This window comes from Peromyscus californicus, unplaced genomic scaffold (assembly GCF_007827085.1).
Source record: "Peromyscus californicus insignis strain IS unplaced genomic scaffold, ASM782708v3 Scaffold_4__1_contigs__length_199733344, whole genome shotgun sequence".
NCBI lineage: Eukaryota > Metazoa > Chordata > Mammalia > Rodentia > Cricetidae > Peromyscus > Peromyscus californicus.
The window spans coordinates 14326001-14352650 of NW_026294562.1; the positions used below are offsets into that span (position 1 = coordinate 14326001).

The 26650-nt window shown below is 43.3% G+C and overlaps 1 protein-coding gene across 4 annotated transcripts in view; it reads left to right on the forward strand.

Moving 5' to 3' along the window:
* Cfap43 (cilia and flagella associated protein 43) overlaps positions 1–26650 on the forward strand; it is a 107734-nt gene that overhangs the window by 33295 nt on the left and 47789 nt on the right. For all 4 annotated transcript variants that reach the window (XM_052760523.1, XM_052760520.1, XM_052760519.1 and 1 more), the window contains exons 7-13: positions 1278–1345; positions 3202–3333; positions 6895–7011; positions 14117–14197; positions 16658–16806; positions 24126–24229; positions 25737–25877. In XM_052760523.1, the coding sequence (XP_052616483.1) occupies positions 1278–1345; positions 3202–3333; positions 6895–7011; positions 14117–14197; positions 16658–16806; positions 24126–24229; positions 25737–25877 (792 nt within the window). The remainder of the gene's footprint in view (positions 1–1277; positions 1346–3201; positions 3334–6894; positions 7012–14116; positions 14198–16657; positions 16807–24125; positions 24230–25736; positions 25878–26650) is intronic.

The window sequence follows — 26650 nt, forward strand, 5'->3', positions numbered from 1 at the left end:
TCACCCTGGGCTATCACATTGTCCCCAAGCCTCTCTTCTCTCTGGGTCATCTGCTGGCTGAGGTCACTGAGAGGCTTGGTCACTCTTTAATTCCACTATAGAATCAAGTGGCCTCTGCAAGTACTTGCAGAGTGAATGATACAACAGTGCTTCTCATTCTGAATACCTATCACATTTCCAGTGTCTGTTACACGATTAGACTTAATCATGTTGTCTTAAACATTGTTCACAATTTCTTTTCTGCATACTTTTTTTTTTTACTGTGTATTATAAATGCTTTCAAATATTTATTTATCAACCAGGTGTGGTGGCACAAGAGACTGTAATCCCAGCACTCAGGAGGCTGAGGCAGGTGGATTACAAGTTTGAAACCAGCCTAGATTACCAAAAAGACATACAAACAACCCTTTTTTTTAAAGCAATACATATTTTTTTTTCAAGTGCCACTAACTATAATGTGTAAAGTGCCAGTCAAGGGGCAGTAGAGGTTACCTGTATCACAAGTGCATGGTCACACAATTTCCATCCTCTAGGGACATCAATTTTATTAAATACAGGTTGACAAATAAACATAGCCAAGGGACTGAGAGTATACAGACATCCCCCAAGTGGGGTGTAGGTCAATCAGAATTGTTCCTTTGCAGATTAATTTAGCCACAGTTCAGGAAGGACGTCCTCAAAGTAGGTGTCTGTAAGCAGCAGACCCCTAGAGCAGACCGTAAGACTTCAGTGGCAGCTGGCTTGCAGCAGGGACGGCTGGGCGGTGGGCAGTAACTGAAGGAAAGGCCGGATTTCCCAGGAGATAGCAACATCACACATGTTCTGTGCAGCAAATGAACATTTTGATGGATGCCGTCTGAGCCCTTAATTACCATATTTTCCTACATAAACTGCAACACAGTTTTGTTATTTCCTCACCAAAGACAATATTTTATTAATAACAAGTGTTCCTGAAGAACTTTTTTCCTAATGTGCTTTATTTATTGATATAAATGTACAACCATAAAATGCACAAATCTTAAGTACACACCCCAATAATAGTATAGTTTTGAGTTCGTGGGTCCTTGCCACCAGCCTTTCCCAATCCCTGGCAATGCTTTTCTGAAAACAGAAATGCATTTGCTATATGGTTCTCTAATGTGAGTCCACAGATCGCTACTCTAGACCTCCAACACAACTTGCTGGACTTCTACAGTTAATCACTCCCACACAGCTCTTACTGTTCATTGTTACTCTTAATTATGTTGTCTAATTTCTCGTTTGTTATTTCCCCAAAGATGAAGGCCAGCTTATCAGTCCGTTCACGCTGGTGTACCAGAAGGATGGCATGCTCGCTTCTGGAATTGTAATGTATTCCATTTCTCAGAATTCCTTGATTCTTGAAAAAGCAGAGTCCCCTTTGTTGCCGCTTATGTTTATGAGCCATATTTTGGCATGTTGGATTCTTTCAGATTAGCAATTACAATTGTTTCCTTGTTGAATTTTATGATAAAAAATTTACTAGGAAGACTTTCCATTACATGAAAAAAGAGAAGACAGGTAATGAAGGATCATGTCTGTGTTGTTGCGAATGAATGAAAGTGGGCTTTAAAAATCTGCTGCTGTCCCTCCCACCCAGGGGGAAAGCACCCAATTCTCTGCAGCCCAGACTGTGCCTGTTTCTCCAGTGGTAAGGTGGGGTGTCAGATATGAGCTCAGGTCTTCTGTCTGCTAGCGTTGATAATGAGATTCAGTGTTACTAACGTCCATTTGTTTGGACAGATGGAGTTAGCCACAGTTCGAACCAGGCACCATGCAACGTGTATTATCAATCCTCACAACTTCATCAGGTAGAAATTTGACATGCTCCTTATACAGGTGACAGCATCACATCTCATAGCAGTCAGCAGAAAGTGAACCTGGGTCATGCACCCAAGGACTGTGCTTTTACCTACTAGAACACACAGTCCCAGGAAGTTTGAAATGGGGGCAGATCACGTGTTTTCATATAGTTATAATCAGTGTCATCAATGATAAGACTGGTGACAGCATCACATGGAAATCTCAGGTCTAGTTGAAGCTGCCCCAGGTCCATTGCTAGCTTTGTCACTGTCACGGGTCACCTTGAGGCCAGTGAGGCAGTGGCATCAGGATGAAAGGCTTGGTTCCACTGAGCAGAAGCCACCTTGAGCCGCCATGCCTACTTACATTTCCCTTCCTGGAGTTTTTAACAGAAAATTACCTCCCGTTTCCTACATTTATTTTGCATTTGTGGCCTTTAAGACTCTTATCTTCTTCAAGGCCACTGTCCTTGTCCTGATGAGGGATGGAGGATGATGATGAGCTTGGGGAAAGCAGCTTGGGTGTCTCTCCCACCACCCAAGTCTCAACCATGTGAAGTCACATCTCTTAAATGTGTTAGTTACCATGAGGTTCAACCTAGAAAACGATGGCTGCCTTTTCCCCAAGCCTCTTAACTCTTGTAGAAATAACTCACATTCCTCATAGAATAGAAATCATTCCATTAAGTCTATTTATCAGCAACTGGTTGACCAGCCATTTTTATTGAACGCCTGCCACATTCTAGCACTGTATTGGGGAATAGAGAAGAGGACCTAAAGTAACTAAAAGGCACATTTCTACCTTTGTGTCACACAGGTGCTTAAAAAATGTACATAGTAATGATTTAAAAACACACTTAGGACTCAGTCTAGGAGAGAAAACAGAGCCAGACAGTGATGGCACACACCTTTAACCCCAGTACTGGGAAGCACACACGCCTTTAATCCCAGGAAGTGACGGCTAGGTGGAGAAAAGTATATAAGGCGTGAGAGACAGGAACTAGTCTTTCGGATGAGGAAAGCTTTTTCAGGCTCAGGAGTCCTAGAGGTAAGAGGTGGCTTGTTCCTTTGTCTCTCTGATCTTCAGGCACATTTTATTAGGGTAGACAATATATCACCACAGACGAATGCCCTTTGAAATGAGGAGAATTCACGTACACACCATGCAAACTGTCTCATGTGTCCTGCCTTCTGCATAGTGAAGAGCATGGTTAAACGTGGTCCGAATTAAAGGTGACAGCCCATTCTAGATGTAAACACAAATGGTGCTCTCACACAGGGGAAGGCAGCAGTCCCTGAGTCTGCCCTATCTGATGACAAAAGTGGACTGTTCGTTGGCAGAGACTGACTTTGTGTCTGTCTCATTGTCTTTGGTCTGTAGGATGGCTTGATATACTCGTTCACCGTCAAAGATTCAAAGTACCAAGTGAAGAATTTTCTTGAGGTTGATGGACCAGTGGCACATTTGATGTTTTCCCCTAGTTATAAAATGTTGCTGATTCAAACGGACAAGGTACATTAGATAGTGATTCCAGATGTGGTCTTCAGACACTGTCAGTGTGATGGGGATGAAGAACAGGGTGTGTTGTGTAAAGAGTCTCTTCTCATCAGAACTCTATTGCAAATGGAAAGTATCACGTGCACAAAGACCTGAATCGCAACTCTAATTAGTCTTTTTTTTTTTTTCCATTTGTTTGTTTTTCAAGACTGGGTTTCTCTGTGTAGCTTTGTAGCCTGTCCTGGAACTCACTTTGTAGACCAGGCTAGTCTCGAACTCACAGAGATCTGCCTGCCTCTGCCTCCCCAGTGCTGGAATTAAAGGTGTGAGCCACCACTGCCCGGCCACAATCCTAATTAGTCTTAACAATAAAAACCTGGAGTCAGATATGGAGGGTGAAAGATTAAAGATCAGAGAAGCAGAGCAGCCATCCACCAAAGACTTATACCTCTACGAAATCTCAGACCAAATGGGTGATCCTGTCTCTCTGGATCCTCAGACTGAATGGGCCAGATCCTGTCTCCACCTGCCTCAGATTCCTGTTTCCACCTCTCTAGTGCTGGGATTAAAGGTGTGAGCCACCACCAACTGGCTCTGTTTCTCTTTTAGACTGGATCAATCTCATGTAGTAAAGGGTAGCCTTGAACTCCTGATCTTCCTGCTTCCTCCTCCCAAGTGCTGGGATTGAAGGCGTGAGCCACCACTACCTGGCCTCTATGATTAACTAGTGGCTAACTCTGCCCTCTGATCTCCAGGCAAGCTTTATTTGTCGGAACACAAACAAAATATCACACAACATAAGACCCAAATAAAAAATAGATGTTGATGGGTCAGTGGTGGCTCATGCCTTTAATCCCAGCACTTAGGAAGCAGAGGCAGGAGGATCTCTCTGAGTTTGAGACCAACCTGGGGGCTGGAGAGGTGGCTCAGCAATTAAGAGCACTGGCTACTCTTCCAGAGGACAAGGGTTCAATTCCCAGCACCCACATGGCAGCTCACAATTGTCTATAACTCCAGTTCTAGGAGATCTGACACTTTTAAACCAATGCTCATAAAATAAAATAAAATTAATTTTTTTAAAAAAGAAAGAAATAAAGAAGAAAAAAAAAAAAAAGACCAGCCTGGTCTACAGAGCAAGCTCCAGGACAGCTAGGGCTACTCAGAGAAACCCTGTCTTGAACCCCTGACCCCGCCACAGCCCAAAATATGTACACACACCAATAGAGGAAAGAGCAAATTTGCTCTAGGATTCTGCATGCTCCCCCTTCCCCCCCCCCAGCATCCTAGCCCCCTTCCCCCTGCCCCCCCATGCCCTAGCCCCCTCCCCCCAGCGCCCTAAACCCCTCCCCCCCAGCGCCTTAGCCCCCTTCCCCCAGCACCCTAAACCCCTCCCCCTCAGTGCCCTAGCCCCCTCCCCCCCCAGGGCGCTAGCCCCCTCCCCCCACCTTGCCTTCCATGTCTCTCAGCTGTCTCTCCTTTGCGGGCCCCTGTTTCCTTGCAGGCTGTCCCCTCTGTCATTAAGCGTCTTCCACTCCTCCCACTTACATTTCTGTCCTATTGGTAACTTGGGAAGAAAGTTACCAACTACAACATAAAAATGTCCCAAAATATAGGTGTGTTGGACTAACTTGGTCACCCATCTACCTGTATCAGTCACTCCAGTCAGGAGAAGGCTGAGCTCTGACTGGTCAATCAAATCTCTACCTTTGGACATTGGTTCCAGTCAACTCACCCAAATATGAGTTCTGTATGAAAAGAAGGTTGAAGAATCGGTGCAGAGTTAAACAAATGACCTCTGAGCTATATAGTTAGAAAGATCCCTAATTAACAAAGTGACTCTTAAAAGTCAACATTGGACTAATGGCAAAGTTAAATATTTTGGTTTTAAATATGGGATGTCAAAACAATGGTATTATGTTTTATAAATAAATGAAAAAACTTCAAATATCTGTTAAGAACAAGAAACTATTTTTAAAAGTATCCTAATAGAAAAAGAAAATACCAAAAAAACTACTAACACACACACACACACACCAAAGGAAACGCTAAATGAACCTATCTGGGGGCCGGAGAGATGAGTCATAGTTAAGAGCACTGGTTGCTCTTCCAAAAGACTCTTATTCCATTCCAAGCACCCACAAAGCAGCTCACATACACTATGTAACTCAAGTCCCAGGACACTTTACCTCTCTCCTGATCTCCATGAGCACTAGGCACGCATGTGGCACACAGACATGTATGCAGGCAAAACACCCCACACACCTAAAAGAAAAAATAAATGTTAAAAAATTAAAAGAACATACCTGACAAAAGATTTGACATGGAAGGTAGATGAAGAGATTATTGAGAATGTTGCCTAGACAAACAGAATGGAAGAAGGTCCAGAAGAAAGGAGAAGAGATGTCAATTATACAGTGAAAAATAGCATGTCTGATTGAAGTCCTGGGCTGGGGGGCAGAGGTAATACTTCAGGAGATACTGACATGACTTTCCAGAGCTAATAAAGAGAGAAGTTCACAGATTTAAGAGACACAGTAAATCCCAAAGTAGGGACAGAATGACATCCACATTTAACAATTCCCAAGATGACCCATTTGGAAAACAAAGACAAATCCTTTTTAAGAATTAAACGAGTTAAGAAGAAAAATTACTTCAAATACATTTTCAGACACTTTAAAACCAAGAGTGCACCACCAGCAGGCTGTTACTCGAGAAAACTCTTAAAATAAATGTACTTCATGAGAAGAAAGGGGAAAGATCCCAAGTAGAAGGTCAAAAGAAAAAAAAAATCAAAGAAGCGAAACCCAACTGCTCACTCCGACAGCCCATCTGAAATGTCAAGGTCCAGTGAGACAGCAGCAAAAGATGAACGTGCACCATCCGTACACCAACTAGAAGGAATCTGGGGGCGCTCCGTTGGCATTAGGTGAATGCATCCTCATGGTGAAAATCATTCAGAAGATAAAAATCCCTTATTTTCAGATAGTAGAATATGAAATTTATTGGAATGTATGAACATGTAACACACACAAGTACCTAACAATATAGCCACAAATATACATAATACATGACAGAATGGCTAGGAAAAGCCGAGCAGAAGATTTTTAATAGACTTCTCTACCCATGTGATGGAGTGATCCATGAGTTCTCTACATGTGTGATGGAATGAACAGTGTATTTTTGGCATAGCAGTCGATACAGACAGAGCATTTCTCTCAGCCACTCACAGCCCATGGTGGTTTCTCCTTCTGAGTAAAGGCCCAAAACACCATGCTTTAAATGACCCTTCACAACATCGACAAATATGACATTCCATATGCCATCCCTGACCTTATGGCCCACATGCTTGTCTCATGCTGTGTTTATTGATGCATTAGGTCATTCACTCATTTAAATGAATAAATAAGATTTCTGTATTTTAAGTTTCTCAAGGACCTTGTTTAAGTCTGTGATTTCCCGTCATCTAGTCCCAAATAGTGTGTTGCACACAGCGGCCATTAAACAAGTCCGTGGTGAATTAATGACATGTGCAGTAATTATATGATGTGTTTTCTTTTCTCTGTGTGCATTTTTCAGGGGACTGTTTATATCTACACATTTGGTGAAGAGCCAGCTCTAGATAAAGTCCTAGAAGCCTGTGATGGGAAAGTTATGGCAATGGACTTTGTCACACCTGGAACCAAACATTTCATGGTAAGAAATGGTCTCCTGGGACACTGCAGGATCAAAGTTGTTGTATTTCATGGTTTAAATTCCTATCCTCATGAACTTCGTATCTTTGGACAAACTCTTTGATAGGCAAAGTTTTTCAAAGCCCACATTCAAAGAAAGAGATATTCTGAAGGCCCTATCAAAGAAACTGGACGAATAACATTCCAAAAGTGCAACTTCTGGGACCAGATGGATTATCTAGTGAATTCTACTAAATATTTAAGGCAAAAAAAGAATACCAATTCTCCACAATACCATTTAAAAGTTATAAGCAGGACAAATTCTTCACTCATTCTCTAAGGCTTTCCTTTGGCACCCAAGCCAGAGAAAACACCACAAGAAGAATAAACTACGGGTCACTGTCTCTCCTGAGCCCAAAGACAAGCATCCTCCATTAAATACTGGCAATGCATAAAAACAATTACATACCTCAGGGTGATTTATTTCAGGTATGCAACCCTGAAACACTGATTCCATATTAAATAATCAATTAGCGTACTCCATCACATCATGACTAAGCATCATAAGCATCATAGGCTAAAGAAGAAAAATCGTGTCATCATATCAGTCAGTGAAGCACTCAACATCTGTTACTGACTTATAATAAAAATATTTCAAAAATCAATAGAGAGGCTCACTGTAGTAGGTATATCTACAAAATACCTAACTCCTAATCAATGTCACACTGGAAGTCTGAGCTCATACAATAAGATTTTTAAAAAGAGTAAAAGGTATACAGACTGGACAGAAATAAAACTGACCATGTGCTCAGGTGACATGATTGCCACCAAAGAAAGTTACAAACAATCGGCTCACACCCCTAGTACTGGGTGATCAGAGCAAGGCTGCAGGAGAATCAGTTAACACAAAAAGGGAGAAACTGTTTTCACACATACCAAACAATGAGCAATTAAAATCTGAAGTTAGAAACACAATACTGTTTACATTAGTACCAATACAATGAACTAGGAATACATCTAACAAAAGATAGGCATGCTCCATATGAGAAATCCGCAAAACCCCGACGAAAGAACCAAAATGATCGTCTTCGTCTATGGAGACCTGTCACCCTGACATGGATAAGAAGCTTCAGTTTTGCTAACATGTCACTTCTTCCCAAATTGAGCTACAGACTTAGTATAATTCTTGTCAAAATATCAGTAAGTTATCTTGTAAAAATTGATTGCTTGTAAAATGCATAGCATTGCAAAAAAATCGATAAACTATTGAAGGAGGCGTCAGTGCAATACTGAGAAACAGAACTGATGCTAGAATAATAAAGACTGGCATTGGTGAAAGAATAAAATAATAGATAAATGTAATAGAAAACAGAGCCCCCAAATGAAGCCACGTGAATATAATCAACTGATCTTTTGTTGTTTAAAACTTTATTTTGTGAAAGGGTCTTGCTGAGTTGCTCAGGCTGGCCTTGAACTTATAATCTTCATACATCACTCTCCAGTTTGCTGGGATTATAAGTGCCACCACCATGCCTAACATAGTAACTGACATTTGGCAAAGTAGCAAAGACAATTCAGTAAAAATATTATCATCTTTTCAACAAAGGTGCTAAAACAACTAATTTTGCATGCACATGACCTCCAATGTGCCCACCATGGCAGGTGCACACTCACACACACAAATAAATATAATTTAAATAGTTTGAACCCAGATGCAAAAGTTATACTCTCCAAAAAAATTAAAATCAACTGTAGACAAATGTAAATGCAAAATTATAAAATTATTAAAAGATGATGAAAAATCTGAGTTACCTTGGGCTTGGTGGTAAACACTTTAACTACAATACCAAGTACAGTCTACGGAGGGAAAAATTGGGAGATTGCACATGAATGGATGGTCTGCTCTGTGAAAGATCTCTGGAGTAGAAAGCCCCAGGCACACCCTCTGCTAGGGAAAGGGAAGCCACAGCTGACAAAGGACCAGGGTCTCAGATCTGCAAAGAGCACTTGGGACTCAACAGTATATGAGAGTACACACTGGTACAGCCACTTTGGAAATCAACATGGCAGTCGATCTACCTCAAGACCCAGCTCTACCACTCTTGGGCATATACCCAAGGAACGCTCAATCATACCACAAGGACACTTGCTCAACTATGTTCATAGCAGCTTTATTTGTAATAGCCAGAACCTGGAAACAATCTAGATGCCCCTCAACCAAGGAATGGATAAAGAAAATGTGGTACATCTACACAATGGAGTATTACTCAGCTGTTTAAAACAAAAACAAAAAACAAAAACCCAAAAAACAAGCACACCAGGAAATTTGAAGGCAAATGGATGGAACTGGAAAAAAATCATCCCAAATGAGGTAACCCAGACCCATAAAAACAAACGTATGTACTTACTCATAAGTGGATATTAGCTATAAAATAAAGGATAATCATGCTACAATTCACAGATCCAGAGAAACGAGGTAACAAGGAGGGCTTAGGAGGGGGACGCTTTGATCTCCTGGAAAGGTGAAATAGAAGAGATTTTTCTGGGTGAACTGGGGCAGGTGGGGATGGGAATATGAGGAATCAGATTGGGGGCACAGGAGTACTGAAAGAGATGACTGGAAAGGGGGCCATTTTAGGGTCAGATAGAAACAGTGCAAGGGAAACTCCCAGGATCTACAAGGATGACCCCATCTAAGACTTCTAACAATAAGGGATAGGTAGCCTGAACTGGCCATCTCCTGTACCCAGGCAAGACCTCCAGTGGAGGGACACCAACCCCCAGCTACATAACCTTCAACCTATAATCTGTCCTGCCTAGAAGATGTGCCTACAAGATGTGTTGGCACAGAAATTGTGAGAGTGACCAACCAATGATGGTCCAGCCTAAGACCCATGCCATGATATTGAGCCCACCCCTGACACTGCCTGGCATGCCGGGACCCAGAAGCTGGAAGGCCCAGAAACCTAGGATAGAACAAATATGACTGGAAAAAAGTCAATGAAATGATTCCTAACAATATTCTGCTATACTCATAGATTGTTACCTAGTCCAATTGTCATCAAAAAGGCTGTATCCAGCAACTGATGGAAACAGATGCAGACCCACAGGCAAACATAGGCAGAGTTTGGGGAATCCTGAAGAAGAGAGGGAAGGAAGGATTGTAAGAGGGGTCAAGGACATCACAAGAAAACCCACAGGATCAACTAACCTGGGCTCATAGGAGCTCATAGAGACCGAACTGACAACCAGGGAGCCCTCATGGGACTGACCTAGGCCCTCTGCATATATGGGACAGTTGTATAGCCTGGTCTTCTTGTGGGACTCCTAACAGTGGGAGCAGGGGCTGTCTCTGACTCTGTTGTCAGCTTTTGGGAAACTACTCCTCATACTGGGTTCCCTTGCCCAGCCTTACTATGAGGGGAGATGCTTAGTCTTACCACAACTTGATAGGCCTTGTTTTGCTGATATCCATGGGAGGCCCGCCCTTTTCTAAATAGAAACAGAGGAGGAGGGGAGTCGGGGGGGGGGGGTGAGAGGGACTGGGAGGAGAGAGAGGGTAAACTGCAGTCAGGATGTAAAATAAATAAATATAAATCAATAAAAGAAAGTTAACAACTTCGTTCAGAAATGCGCAAAAAAAAGTATGACTAGACTCCCCACTAAAGAAGACATATGGATGGAAAATAAGTTATGAAAAGATGCTGGAGGCATCGTCCTTAGGAAATTATATGTTGGGGCAATGAGATACCACTGCCCATTAGGATGTCTAAAATCTAAAATGCCGGCGATGACAGAAGGTTGCTGCAGAGCAGCCGAAGCACTCGTTCGTTGCGTATAGGCACGGCCATTTGGAAGATGGCTTGTCAGTTTCTTTCAACACTAGACAGGTGCCACATGCTCTGGTGGTTACTCTTCTTAACGTTTATCCAAATGGGTTGAAAACATAACGCCACCCAAAAATAAGCAGCATTGTTCATAATGGCCCAAACTCGGCAAACCACTGAGGTACCCATCCACCAGAGAATGGAAAGACTGGAGCAGTCATCCAATATGCTGTTGCTCAGTAATAAAAAGAAATAAAGCTGTCAAGCCACCAAAAGACTTGGAAGGGTCGTAAATGTATAGTGCTAAGTGAAAGAAGCCAGAGTGGAAAAGCCGACATGCTGTATGAATCTAACGGGACAGTCTGGGGAAAGCAAAGCCACAGAGACAGTAAAAAAGATCAGCAGTTGTCAGGGGTGTGGGGAGGGAGGCAGGAACAGACAGGAGATTTTTTAAGGTGAAGAAACGGTCTTCTATATAGACAGTGCTGGTAAATGCATGTGACTACAAGCTCATCAAAACTCTCAGAATGAGCAACACAAAGATTGAAGGAGCCCTGATGTAAACTGTCGACGTTAGCCAGTAACTATCAGTGTGGACGTGTATGCTGTAGCCCATGTTCCACTCTGATGCAAGCTGTTAACAACAGAGAACGGGGGGGGGGGGGTCGCGGGGGGGAGTCCACTGTACTTGCTGTTCAAACTTCTATAGTCCTAAATGTACTCTAAAAGTAAGAGAATTTTAAAAGAACAGTATATAATTTCCTGTTTCGGGGCTTAATCATTATCATTAGGCAATGGTCCCACTGAATTTCCAGGGGGGGGTTATTTAAAGTAGATTGTGGGGGAAATGTTTATTTTTATTTTTATGTGTGTAGGTGTTTCACCTGCATGTATTATTGTGCACACATATGTGCCTGGTGCCTGCAAAGGCCAAAAGAAGACATTGGATCCCTTGGAACTGGAGTTACAGAGGGTTGTAAACAGCCATGTGGGTACTGGGAATCAAGCCTTGGTCCTCAGGAAGATCAGTCAGTACTCTTAACCACTAGGCCATATTTTCTAGTCCCTTATTTCACTTTTCTTAACCGAGTTATGATAGTTAAATCCTATTAAAGATAACTTATTTGGGGCTGCCTGGGTTCTTATTGCCCTAGACTGGCTGAAGACATCCACAGGCCTGCCTGGTGCCACAAGGTGCTGGGCAGGTAGGCACCATTATGATGAGCAAATACATGGTGGAGAAATGGGAGAGAAGGAGAAGCAGACTAGTTGATGAAGCAAGTGTGGTGAGGAACAGGCTGATGTGGGTGGCCTGCTTGCCTCCCAGGGCCATGGTGACATCTGGGCCCAAGCTGCAGCTGAGAGCCATGTCTGGGTCCATGGTCCTATGGCAGTCAGGATCTGTATTGCTAACTGTAGCTCCTGTTACCACAGGAACCATAGGAATCAAGCATGTTGAAATCCGAGGGCTGTGATGAGCAGCACCTCCCTTCACTGGCCCTGGGAGAGCTGGTCCTGCCCCTCAGGGGAGAGCTGGCCCCACACTAGAGATGGCCCCACCTCTCACCATGGGTATTGGAGCTGGCCCCAATGGCATGGGCATAGATGGCCCCATCTCTCACCATGGGTATTGGAGCTGGCCCCAATGGCATGGGCATAGAAGAGCTGGCTGGGCAAAGAAAGCTGGCTCTGTCCCTCACCTGAGGGGAGTGGTCCCAGTGGTCCAGACTGGCCAAATCAGCTACCACTGGACCCACATCCAGGACTTTGAGTTGGCCCACCCCAACAACTACCCAATCTATGACCTGCTGGAGTGTGTGAAGGGACAGGTCCTATAGGACCATAGCCACAGGATCTCCATGACTTGGGGCAACAGCAGGATATTTGAGGGGAGTTTCAGTGAGGGTCCAGTATTGATGGTGTGCAAGAAGCCAGAGGCTCTGAGCCAGACCAATAATTCATTGCAGTGAACATTTGCAAGTAAAGCTGAATGGACAGAAGATTATACTGCACGAAGCAGCTCCCAGTGCCACTGAGACAAATGAAAAGGTACTGGAGAGGCAAGAAAGATGGAGGATTGAAGTGGCTTTTTTGTTTGTTTGGTTTGGTTTGTTTTTAATTAATATTTTTTAAAATTTTCTTTTGGGGGGATGCTACAGAGTAAGGGTGAATATGGAGGGCTAAGAAATAAGCAAGATTGGGGTACATGATGTGAAATCCCTAAAGAATCAATAAAAAATTATGTTAAGATAATTATGTAAGAGATAATGTTTTATTTCTTACATTTTATTATTTATTATCTATTTATTGTGTGTGTGTGTGTGTGTATACACACATACACGCCCTCACATAAGGGAGTCAGAGGAGAATTTGTGGGAGTTGGTTCTCTCCATCTACCTTGTGGGCCCCTGGATCAAATTCAGGTCATCAGGCTTGGTAGTAAGTGTCTTTATCCACTGAATATATCTTTACTTTACAGCCCTGGCTGGTGGGGAACTCACTATATAGGCCAGTTGGCCTCAGACTCACAGAGATTCACCTTCTTTTGCCTCCCAAGTGCTGAAGATAATTGTTTAAAAACACAAAAGGAGCCTAAATATGATAGTTTGTGCCTGTAATCCTAGCATGTGGGAAGGGAGATAGGGGATGTAGGTGGGGTTTTTTATTCCACCAACCCTGCTCCCAAGTAACCACACAGAGACTTAATATTAATTATAAATGCTCGGCCAATAGCTTAGGCTTTTTACTAACTAGCTCTTATAACTTAAATCAACCCATTTCTATTAATCTATGTGCTGCCCTGAGGCTTGTTTACCTCATCAACATGCTTCCCATCCTACATCTACATCTCAGGGCATCTCCTCCTGACTCCTGAGACTCTGAGCCTCTTCTCCCCAGCATTCTCTTAGTTTGGTTCTCCCACCTAACCTTATCCTATCTAGCTGTAGGCCAGTCAGCTTCTTTATTAAACCAATCACAGTGACATGTATTCACACAGTGTAAAAGAATATTTCACAGGGAGACTGGGAGTTCAAACCTGGCCTGGATTACACATGAAACCTTGTTTCAGGAAGACAGAAAGAGGCAGGGAGAGAGAAGAAAACAGGAGGATAGAGAAAAAGGTAATAGCTAACATTCCTTCAGAAAATAAGAATTGAGATTGAATTTATAAATTATTAATAACCTACGCAAACAGTGAAGCTTTTAACTGACCCCCAGGTTAACATACTAGACTACTAGCATGTGCTCCGACAGCGGACCCTAGCCCTCCACTCACTGTTACCTTTCTTTCTCCTACAGACGCTCACAAATTCAGGGGAAGTCACTATTTTGTGGATAGAGGATGGCACTTGTATAAGCAAGATTCTTCTGGGAACTCAAGTGAGTGTACCTGACAAATCAGTGTTCAAAATACTTATTCCAATTCCACCCGCCTTTCTAGTTCTTCTCAGGGGTCTGTGGAAATCCTCGCTACTACGTTGTTTCACCCACACAGAGTTTGAGAAGCCCCAATTTAGTCATACTCACCTGGCACAGTGCCAACCTCACACCACAGTGTCAGAGAAGGGAACCATCCTGAAGGGGGGGATGAAGACACAGCAGAAGGTCCCCCTCTCTGAAGGTCCCCAAGAGTGTCTTCTAAGGGAGCAATCCCTGTGAGTAAGAGGACCAGCAACGCTAATCAGCATAAGCTCAGCCCTGGAAATAGGTCACATTCATCCCACCAAGCCCTAGAACTTATGGGAAGGGATTTCTCCGCGGATATTCAAGACTTTTGTAGATGGAAGCCATCTAGATACTAGCTGGTAAACACCCACGACACATTCCTCAATATGCCATCACTTCTGCACAAGTCACAGTACATTCCTCAATATGCCATCACTTCTGCACAAATCACAGTACATTTTGCATAAAAATAATGTAAAAAAAATGTAAAGACCTAATAAATAATAATGGTGCTGGATTTTTTCCATTGCATCCTAGAAGGTAGGGAAATTCCAGTCCTTCGCTCCTACAAAATTAAAAATCTCAATTATAAAAGACTTATATCAATCAATTATATAACAAATGATACTAAGCATCATGCCATATAATGTTACAAGTTGCAAAAAAAAAAATGATACCTCCCGTCCCAGAAAAGTAACAATAAAAAGTCTTGTCTTAAAAGCCATGAAATATAGAACACTGCATAATCTGTGTGACAAAGGCTTGTATGTATTAGTTTCTATGAGAACTTCTAGAACTAAAGAGACATTCTACATCCATCTCTGTTTGTGGACAAGAAGCAAGTGGGTAACAAAACCCCCAGGAGGCCGTATAACCAGGATTCACCTTGCTCCTCTTGGACAAGACAGAATACAGTCATTGTCAGGTCTTGCTCAGCCTTCACTGAGCTTTGAGCCAGGCAGGCCTGGTACAAGGCTGTGGTCCAGCCTGGTACATAGCTGTGGTCCAGCCTGTGCTTGGGAGACACGGGTCTTTCCTTATGGTAAATCCCACTGCACTACAGAGAAATGATCACTGGACAGACCCAGTGATGCTGAGGCCAAATATTTCTGCCTCTGCCATAGCTGTTTCCCTGTGAACACTTTAGGCAGTAGTTCTCAAGGGGCCCAGCCCAGCACCACCATGGCTAGATGCCAGTAGTGCAGAAGCTTCCCTTGCTTTCTGTCACCCGTGAGAGGACATGAGACTCCCTTGGCCACTGCTGTTTAGAGTAGCTCACGATAGCTGTAGAATGGAGGAGTATTTCAGTTGATAATTTGAGAAGCATCTCTCCTCTCTCTCTCTCTCTCTCTCTCTCTCTCTCTCTCTCTCTCTCTCTCTCTCTCTCTCTCTCTCTCTCTCTCTCTCTGCAGAGGCCCTATCCTATAAAGGCTTTCAGTTATTATGTAATAAGAGCCCACTGAAGGGAGCCAGGTAGAGGCACATGCCAGGAGAGGGCACGGTGGCTAAAATGCCTGCTGTGCAGGTGTAAGGACTGGGATCTCCAGCACCTATGTAAATGCTGTGCAGATGTGATGGGCATCTGTATTCCCAGTGTGTGGGAGGCAGAAACAAGCCTCAGTGGAGCAAGCTGGCTGGCTGTAGTGGCTGGGTCAGCAAGCTCTGGGTTCAAACAAGAGACCCTGCCTCAGTATATCAGGTGGAAAGCAATCGAGGAAGATAGCCAATGGCCATCTTTGGCCTACAACTGCACATACACACACATGCATGTGGACCCTCGCACATGCACACACTGCACCACAAACTCATGCAATGCTCTGTTTTGAAAGTCAGAGCCTTGAATGCTCATCTGGTCACTGTCATCAGCCCAGTTTTATTTGTTGTTCTCACAGCAGCTGACAGATCTCCATCTGGCTTGCCCTCTTGTTTTCTTTCTCAAATCCCAGTAAATATGTCCTTGGGTTTCTACCTGAGTCCAATTCTGCATCCCTTTGTATATGAGATGTATAATCTATAAGCGTACCCCATGCTTCCCTGTGACATGAGGGACCCTGCGTTTCCCTGTGACGCTACAGCTTAGTTTTCTTAAATCCTTTTTAGATCCTATTATTCTGGTTTTTAGCATAAAAACACCACATAGATCTTCCTGTGGTCGCTTCTGCACTCTGACCAATTCAGGGATGTTGACTTTCTGAAAAGAAATATGTACCATAACAAGCTTGCAGGCTTTTCAAAAATGCTAAGCACTTGAGGTGGGGTGAGGGCAGGCAGAGGATGAAATAGAGGGCTTGAAGCATGCTCAGAGCAAGCCTACAGCCCTGAGCTGCATGCCCAGCCCAGTAGGTGTCTTGTATATGGAGCAGGCCTCACTCTCTGGGGTTTTATCTTAAACAGGCAACAGCTCTAGCCTGCTCCCCTTCCTCCTTGTCAGCTGTCGTGGGGACAATGGATGGCTATCTATACTTCCTGGACGTCCAGAACGTGGAGTTCCCTCGGGTGTTTCACAGGACCTTCCTCTCCGAGTCACCAGTGAAGATCTTGACGTAAGTATCTCCTATCATCAGGCCTATCAATAGGGGGCTCCAGCAAAGCATGTCTGTTTTTTCAGTTTTACACATTTCATTTATTTTGAACACCCACTCGGTTCAGCCTTCAAAACGTACAAAGACACGTAGAGTAGAAAGTCTCACACACAGCTCCCTCCCAGGAGCAGCCTGTAATCCATTTCCAACATTACCTTTCAAAGACGTTTTTATCCACAAATAAACAAAAGATCAGAATTTCTCTTCGCTTACATGGTCTTCAAATAATGAGGGAGGCTGGAGTGTGTTCTCTTGTGTGAGGATGCATGAGTGTGTGCAAGCATGTTGGCCAGAGTCCAATCTTAGCTATTTCCTCAGATGCCATCCAACTTGTTTTGGGAGGATGAGTTCTCTCACTGGGTCTGGAACTCACTGATTGGGTTAGACTAGGTGGGTTGGCCAGTGAGGGCCAGAGATCTTGTCTCCACCTCCCCAGCCCTGAGGTCATGTACAGATGCCACTATAGCTTTACTTCAGGCAGGTTCTGGGGCTCGAACTCTGGTCCTTATGCTTGAGGGACAGGCACTTTATCAACTGAGCGGTCTTGCCAGCCCCACTGAAGAATGTTCAACATCCATATTAAAGGCCAGCCTCATGTTTCTGTACGGTGGCATGGGATTCCATTATCCACGTTTCATCATTTTTCTCAAACAGTAGTACACTGATGGATGTTTAAATTATTTCAAATCCTTTGAAGCAATATTCTCAAGGAGATTTCTGCTGGTTTCTAACATTGTTATAGAAAGTGATGAGTTTCGTGATAACGTTTTCATACTTGGTTTTCATTCACCTCTGTTCCCATTTCCTTTCCCCTTTGCTGCCCTCAAGATCCATTTTCTGCTTCCATGGTTCATTATTTTCTTCTTTCCTTCCCTCCTTGAGATCTCTCTTCCCTCTTATGACCCTTCTAGTTTTCTCCTCTCTCTCTCTCTCTCTCTCTCTCTCTCTCTCTCTCTCTCTCTCTCTCTCTCTCTCTCTCTCACACACACACACACACACACACACACACACACACATGCACACACACTAAAATCTAGACTCTGCATGTGAGATAAAGCATGTAGTGTTGTCTTTCTGAATCTGGCCTATTTAGCTTACCGTAACAGTTTCCAGTCTCACCCATTTTCTTAAGAGGTCATGATTTCATTCACAGTTATTTTTTACTCTTTTTCTTTCTACTTTTCCTTTATTGAAAATAGGTATCTTCATTCAATATATTCTGATTACAGTTTCCCCACCCCCAATTCCTCTGAGAGCCTCCCCACCTCCCCTCCCATCAGAATTCACCCCATTTCTGACTCTCATTAGAAAACAAACAGCCATCTAAAGAATAATAATAAAATATGACAGAAACAAATCAGAATAGGACATAACAAATAGAAGAAAAGAGCCAAGGAAAAACCACAAGAAATAAACACAGATTCACACACACACACACACACACACACACACACACACACACACACGCAGAGGAATCCCATAAAAACACAAACGTGGAAACCATAATATATATGAAAAGTACCTATAATGTAAATAAAATAAAATAATTTAAAAAATAAATGTCCTGTCTAAACATTGAGACAAAGAATCTCCAAAGATGCCACTGAATTCTTTTTGTGTGGGCCATCTACTGAAAGACATGGGGCCTACCCTTAAGAGTGGTTTGTATCCCCAGGGAGACTGCTGGGGAGAACTAGTTCTCCATTTGTGAGTAGTTACCGATTGGAGATAGCATCTACAGCTTCTCGGATAGGGAGGGGACACATGTCCACTTCTATCAGCGCTGGGACCCCATTTGGCACAGACCCACACAGGCCCTGTGCATGCTGCCAGTCTCTGTGAATTCAGATGTGCGACGGTCCCCCTGCATTTAGAAGGCCTTGTTTCCTTGGTGTTCCCACCCCCTCTGGCTTTGACCATCCTTCTACCTCCTCTTCCACAGGGTTCCTTGAGCCCTAAGGGGGGCAGGGCATTTGTGGAGACATCCATTTAGGACTGGATGTTCCAAGGTCTCTCACTCTCCACACACCGTCAAGTTGTAGGTCTCTGTATTTGTTCCCATCTGCCGCAGGAGGAAGCTTCTCTGATGGTGACTAGGCAAGACACTGATCTATGAGTATAGCAGGAAGTCATTAGGAGTCATGTTATAGCTGCGTTCCTTTAGCAGAACAGTAGTACTAGGGTTTCCCCTAGGGCTCTGACTTATCCAGCCTCAAGCGTTAGCCAGGGATGGACTCCGTCTCATGGAGTGGGCTATAAATCCAATCAGATTTGGTTGGTGACTTCCACAAGCCTTGTGCCACTGTTGCACTAGCACATCTTGTGGGTGGGTCACCGTTGTAGACTTAAGGATGTGCAGCTGGGTTGGTGTTTACTTTTCTCCCTTGGTAGCAACAAGAGTACCTTTCCGTGCTGTGAACAGGGGTGAATATGAATAGTCAGTAGGGGTGAAGGCACTGTGCAGGCACCAGCTCGACTTCTCCATGTTCAAGGTGTTGTATAGGTGATGTCTTCAGCAATGGAGCTTTGCCGTCAGTTTGTGGAGAGCAACCAACAGCCTTGGCAATAGCCTGGGTTCTTTGGGGGTTCCCATGGAGTCCCTTTGGCCAACAACATGATTAGATGCAACCCATTTCCAGTACTGGAAGTTTCATTTGGTGACAAGAGATATCCAGTTGGGGCTCTGTCTCCTCCATTTTTGGTAATTTCATTTAGTGTGTGTATATATATACATATGCTTCTATTGTATTAGATTTTCATATGACCACCCCTAAGTTTTAGCAATTCTTCCCCATACTCCCGCCCTCCCTTCCCTTTTTCCTCCCTCTCCCTATGAGATCCTCCTGTTCCAATCTCCCCTCTCATCTATCCATATCTATTCTATTTTCCCCTCCTAAGGAGATCCATCCATCTCTCCTAGTCCCTTACCCAAGACCCAACTGTTAGTTATTTAGTGGCGCTCTTACCCTGCGAGGAAATGTCACGAAACACAACAGAATCCACTAACAAGAGTTTTATTAAGATGAAAGAGACAGACGAGTGCTCAGGCCTGTGGAGGAGACACGTGTGTGGAGGAGAAGAAGGAGAGGAAGAAAGAAGCCGGGAATATGGCGCCGGCTTATAAAGGCTGGGTGGCGCACACGTACACAGGTCGATGCATGCGCCACATACGCAGATCACATGGTTGCGTTGCTTGCTCTTATGCAACCATGCAAAGCCACGGGGTCCTGGTCATGTGAGATGCCTTCTTGACCCAGAAATGGCTATTTTGACCTGGAACTGCCTAGGTGGAAGTGTCTAGGTCTGCCAGGCATGCGCAAACGTGCCCAACCGTGGGGATGTGTTGTGAATCCATCACTCCCTCTGTGGTCATACATATTGTAGCTTACTTATTGAAGATTTAACAGTTAACATCCACATATAAGTGAATACATACTGTATTTGTCTTTCTGGGTCTGGGTTATCTCACTCAAGATCATTTTTTTCTAGCTCCACCCATTTGCCTGTGAATTTCATGTTTTGTTTTTGTGTTTCTTTGTTTTTTTTTCCATAGCTGATATTGAATTCCCAGGGTCCTGGGGATTTTGCTATGTCCAGCATGGGATATCTGAGGGGGAAAAAAATCTATCTACACTATGTTCTTATGTCTGTTAACTTTACCCCTCTCAGATAAAATTCTATCAATACAGCTATGGCTCTGTCAAGCATTCAGGGCAGGAATAACTCTAGACATACCAAGCTCTTTATCCATCTACTTTATTTCTCCGGTCTGAAATCCTGTCTACATAGTTTCAGTTCCGTCCAGTTCCCTAGCTCATAGTCCTGCTAATGACTAAACTCCTATGCTTCCAGCCTCGTCTTCATCCTCTGTTTCCTCCTTCTCCATTTCCTCTACTCTCTACTCTTTGCACTCAGAAAACTCTATCCGAGATCTGCTTTACCCTCTACAGAACCTCTGTCTTTCTCTCTTTGGCATACCATGCTGTTCTGTCTCTTTCTACAGAAAATGCCTGCCCTTTCTTTCCTTGGGCACTCAGTTCTCTTCCTCCTCAGGAATGTTGTTCCACCTCACACCTTAATATGTAAAAACCTCTTTTGTTCTCAGTTAATTGCTCTGGAGAGCCACTAGGCCTCAAGGTGAGGAGATAGAGCTTCATTTGCACAAAAAAAAAAGCTATGCGTCTCCGGCCAGTTTGTCTCCTAGGTTCAGCAGTGGGAGTTAGTAACCTAGGGGTTCAGCGTGTCTGCAAATATTTGGGCAGGCAAGAATTTCATAGTAGAAGACAATTGGAATATTAAAGGCAGGATAACACCAAATATTCATAATAAGTGGCTTGCCTCTTGATAGACCCTTGGCCAGTCAAAGTACAGCTTTAATACACAGCTGAATCTCTATAATATATTCTTGCAGCCCGCAAGAAGCTGAGTTATATTTCATTGTGTAAATCTACCACATTTTCTTCATCTATTCATCCATCCATTGATGGCCATCTAGGCTGTTTCCAATTTCTGGCTGTTATGAATAGAGCAGCAGTGAACATGGATGAGCAAGTGTCTCTGTGGTAGGATGAAATGCCCTTTGCGTATATGCCCAAAAGCCAAGGGTGATATAGCTGGATCTTGAGGTAGATCTATTCCCAGCTTCCTGAGGAACCACCACACAGTTTTCGTAGTGGCTGTACAAGTTTGCACTCCCACCAGCAATGGGTGAGGGTTCTCCTTACTCTGCTTCCTCACCAGCATGAGCTGTCATTTATTTGTTTTTTTGTTTTTTGTTTTTTGGGTTTTGTCTGTCTGTTTGTTTGTTTGTTTGTTTTTGCAAGAGAGGGAATGGGGCAAGAAATGGTTTATTTCATCTTAAAGATTAGAGTCTATCATGAAGGGAAGTCTAGGCAGGAACCTGGAACCAGGAGCTGAGGCAGAGGCAATGGAGAAATGCTACTTACTGGCTTGCTCAGTCTACTTTCTTATACAGCCTTGAACCATCTGCCCAGGGATAATGCCACCCACAGTTTGGCCCTCCCACATAAATCATTAGTCAAGAAAATGCCCCCACAGACTTACCTACAGGCCAATCTGATATTGTCATTTTTTTTAGTTGTTCTTTCTTTCCAGATGACCCTGGCTTGTTTCAAGTTGACCAAGCAGACAAAATCCAACCAACAGAGTTACTTACAGGACTGTGGATGAGGGTTACTTATAGGAAGCAGAAATGACTCAAAGACAACTGCATCACCAAAGCCCGCCCAAGAATGGGACAGCTCACAAACGCTGGAAACCTGGAGCACACTGCACAGCTTGTAGGGAGTTCAACAGGGAGAAGAGGGTCCTTTGCAGGTGGCTCAGTTGCTCTGAGCCTCTTCCAGACAACTTGACTGGCCTCTGTGTCTTCTATGCACCTCAGCTGGTCTCTTTCCTTCAGGCTGCCAGGGTTGGGCAGAGCCTCCTGTGGGCAGCTCAGCTTGACTGAGTCAATCTCTCAGCAGGACTTACTGCTTGCATGTGCTTTGGAAGGGAGGGACCAAGTGAACCTGGTCAGTTTCAGGGACTTCTCAAAGCTGTTTTGAGTTGTTTATTGCCTAAGCCTAAACACATTTTGCTGCAATATATAAAGTTTCACCCTCCCTTAGAATGTCCTGTTTCACCTTCCTGGAAACATCTGATCTAAAATATCCTGTTATTTCATACACTCGAACACCCCTTTCTACACCTAGGGTTTTCAGAAGTTTGCCTTCTAGATGAAAGATGTTAATCTCCAGGGAAACTGCTACCCAAGACTGGGTCGTATAGTATTTCAACTTTGAGTTTTTTAAGAAACTTCTGTACTTATTCCCATACTGGCTACACAAGTGTAGAGCCCTGCCACCAGCAAATAAGGGTTCATCTTCTCTGCATCCTTACTTGCATTTGTTTGTTTTCTTGGTGATAACCATACCAACTGGGATGAGGTAGGCCCTCAAAGAAGTTTCCATTGCATTTCCCTGATGTCTAGGAAGGGGGAATACTTTTTCAAACATATATTTGAAAATGATCCTTTGTAGTCAGGGATCATTCGTGTTTTCATATGAATTTTAAGATTATGTTTTTCTAGTTCTGTGGAGAAAGTCACAGAAATTTTGATGAGGATTGTGTCACATCTGAAGACCACTTTTGGTAATAGAGACATTGTCACAACACTAATCCTGCCAATCCATGAACCCAGAAGGTCTTCCATCTTCTATGTCTTCACCTTCTTTCTTCAGTGTGTGTAAAGTTTTCATCATAGAGGTCTTCCACTGCCATGGTTAGGTTTATTCCTAGATATTTTTTTTTTGATCTGTTGTGAATGGCAGCTGTAAGGAACTGAAATGTCACATCCATCACTGGTAAATCTCTGCCAATGCATTCTACCAATTTGCCATGAAACATCTGCCTATGCGTTTCTTGAGTGTGTTTTTGGTAGGCTGGATGTTTATTTTTGTTTTGTTTCTGTGCTGAGGGTTGAGCCCCAGGCCTCCTATGTGTTAGTCAAGCCCTCTACCACTGAGCTACATCCCCAGCCCTCCTGAGTCTTCTTGATTATGTATTTGTAAGTTAAATTTGGGGTAGCATTGGCTCAGAGGGGAATGACTACCTCAACATGTAGATGTAGGTTTTTTTAGGTCAGAGAATATTTTAAAATCACAAACCCTAGGGCTGGGGATGTGGCCTAATGGTAGATAGGCTGCCTTGCATGCACAAGACCCTCAGTTCCATCCCAGCAGCACAAAATAAATGAATATATAAGTAAATGTCACACACTGTAAGAGTGATTACTTTTCAATCATCCTGCAAGTATAGTTGAAAGTTTTCCTGTATCCCACCTGGCCCACAAATCTCTCACCCACAGTCGCACAGCCTTTTATAAAATAATCACTCAGAAGCTTATATTATTTATAACTGCTTGGTCATTAGCTCAGGCTTATTACTGACCAGCTCTTACACTTAAATTAACTCATAATTCTTATCTATGTTTAGCCATGTGGCTTGGTATCTTTTCTAAGTTCTGCCTTGTCATCTTGCTTCCTCTGTGTCTGGCTGGCAACTCGTGACTCAGCCTTCCTCTTCCCAGAATTCTCCTTGTCTGCTTATCCTGCCTATACTTCCTGCCTGGCTACTGGCCAATCAGCATTTTATTTATCAACCAATCAGCGCAATACACATTCACAGCACACAGAACGACATCCCACAGCATGCAAGCTCACTTACCACCAAGCTGATGAAACAAGCATAATCTGGACATTGGATTTCTTTTCTCCTAGTTACGACCAGCGAGGAATTTTTCTGTTAGTTGGTACAGTGGACGGAAACATCTTTGTCATCGATGCCAAACCCTCAAACTCATTTCAGATTTTTGGATACACTGGTATGCTATAGCATATTTGTTTGTTTTAAACTTAGATCACTTTAAACCAAATAATTTAAAGTTAAAAATTTGAATTATAGCAAAACAATTGCATACATCATTATTTTTCTGAAAAAGAATACTTTAAATAGAAGTTAAATTCCCATGTTATATTTAGAGAAAATTGCAATATTAGAGTTGTCTGGTGTGCATTTGATGTTAAAAAGTCTTATATCAACTACTGAATTAATTAATGAAGTATCTGAACATTTTGATATTATAAGGAGAGAAAAAGCTGGGAATCCAACAGACATCCTCCTCACCTCTCACTGAAACTACAAACAGAGTAGGAAGCAGCGAAGAAAACCAAGGATGTTCCAAGTAGTGAGGGGCCTGCACCATCCCCCAGAAATAGCTAAAGGAAGATGGAGTGAGTGAAAGTTCAGACAAGTGTGAGTAGATAGGCTCAGAAGTCCCCGTGTGTTGCTCAGTCAGCTGGTGTTCCCGAGAGACAGGCTGATGGGCCATGGAGGAAATGGGTGAGAAAACGGAGTCAGTATATGCCGAGACAATGTGGTAGGCTTACAGAGACTGAAAGATAAAGCAGCGACTGTCAAGGGCAAGGAAAATAGAAGGAAGGTCCCTAGCTGAAAGTCGGGGCCTCCTGCAGGAAGAAGAGAAGGCCTCAAAGAGGACACAAGTAGATGAAAAGCAGTGGTTGGTGGTGTGTTGTCTTAATGGGCTCAAAATCACAGACGGACTCGAGACTGACCCTTGCATCCCATCGAGGCCAGGAAATGAAGAGAGATGATGGAAATAAATAGGAAAAAAGAAAGAGAGAAAGAAAGTAAGATCTAGGAAAAGGTCATTGCAACTGAATTTTCTGAGCTGTTCCCAGTCTTCCTTTTTATGGAAGGTAGAAGACAAGTTGTTGAGTGCCTTGCAAGGAGGAAGAAACTGGCTGTGCTGTCTGTCTGTCCAGTGTTGGGTGAGAGGTAAATGTGGCATGGCACAGGTTAATGAGCAGGATTTCCCAAGGGTCAAATTCAGAATCAGATGCATTTCCACCTCACATGCAATAATGCCAAGAAGCCCTGGAACTGGGGGGCACAGCTGTTCAAAGAGCCAGGACATAGACACACAGGCTACAGATGAGAGGAACAAAGATGACAGACACCGGAAGGCACCCCGTTAGACACAAGCAGGACTAAATAAATCCATCTGGCTGGGAAATGCAATTCAGATATCTAATCAGAAAAATACCCTATCAGTTCATCACAAATGTCCCATAACTCCTGCTTAAATGTCATTGTAAAAATCAATTAATAAAATTTGCTACTGGGGATTGAGTGAAGAATAGTGTCTCTATTTTGACACACAAAAATACAACTTGGTGTGTGTGTGTGTACAAAATATTAAACATTAACAAAAGACCATATTGAGAACTGGGGAAAAGTAGAATCTCTTGTATCTTACTTAGAATAATGCAAGAGTCTTCAAACTCAGCCGCTGGCCCATTCCCTTTCAGAGACGAGCAAAGACATTCTGCAGATATCCACGGTGTCTCTCCCGGCGTCAGACGTGGTGGACGTGCTGGTGCTGTCCTTGCTTTGGGAAGTGGGAAGAAGCAGGCTGGAATTCTTCAGCCTGCCTGTCATGTTATCACAAGGTGACGCAAAGCAAGCAGCCCGCCTCCTTCTGCCCGGCCCAGAGGAGTTGTTATAGTTGTTTTCTAGTTCCTTTTGGTTTGGCAGGGAGGTACAGCGGCTACCCTCTGCGAGTCTTTAAAAGTGAAAACTGGACGAGGAGGTCAGGGAAGGGGGCTAAGCAGTGTGAAATGTGGCCTTCCTTCCATGCCTCAGGACTCAGGAATGCTTATTTGATTTTTTTTTTTAATAAGAGAAAAGAAGCAAGAACAGCTGCCATGTTCTGTTGATCTGTCATTTTGTGATGGCTCCTATTCTGCAGTTTTAAATATTCACAGTTAATTCGGATGCTTTACAGTGGAGTTACTTAGAATTAGAAAACCAGCTCACTGGATTAAAAGGCATGAGGAAACAGATACTCTTTTTTATCTCGGATGACAAATTTATCTAGCTAGAATTTTTGCAAACATACAATTACAGAAAATAAGAAGAAAAACCTCAAAGTACTTTTATGTTTTAATTAAGAATCTAGGCCGGGCGGTGGTGGCGCACGCCTTTAATCCCAGCACTTGGGAGGCAGAGCCAGGCAGATCTCTGTGAGTTCGAGGCCAGCCTGGTCTCCAAAGCGAGTACCAGGAAAGGCGCAAAGCTACACAGAGAAACCCTGTCTCGAAAAACCAAAAAAAAAAAAAAAAAAAAAAAAAAAAAAGCCAGGCAATGTGGCACAGCCTTTGATTCAAGCTTTTTGGAAGGGAAAGGAAGGAGGGCAGGAGGGAGGGCTAACGTCTGTAATCTC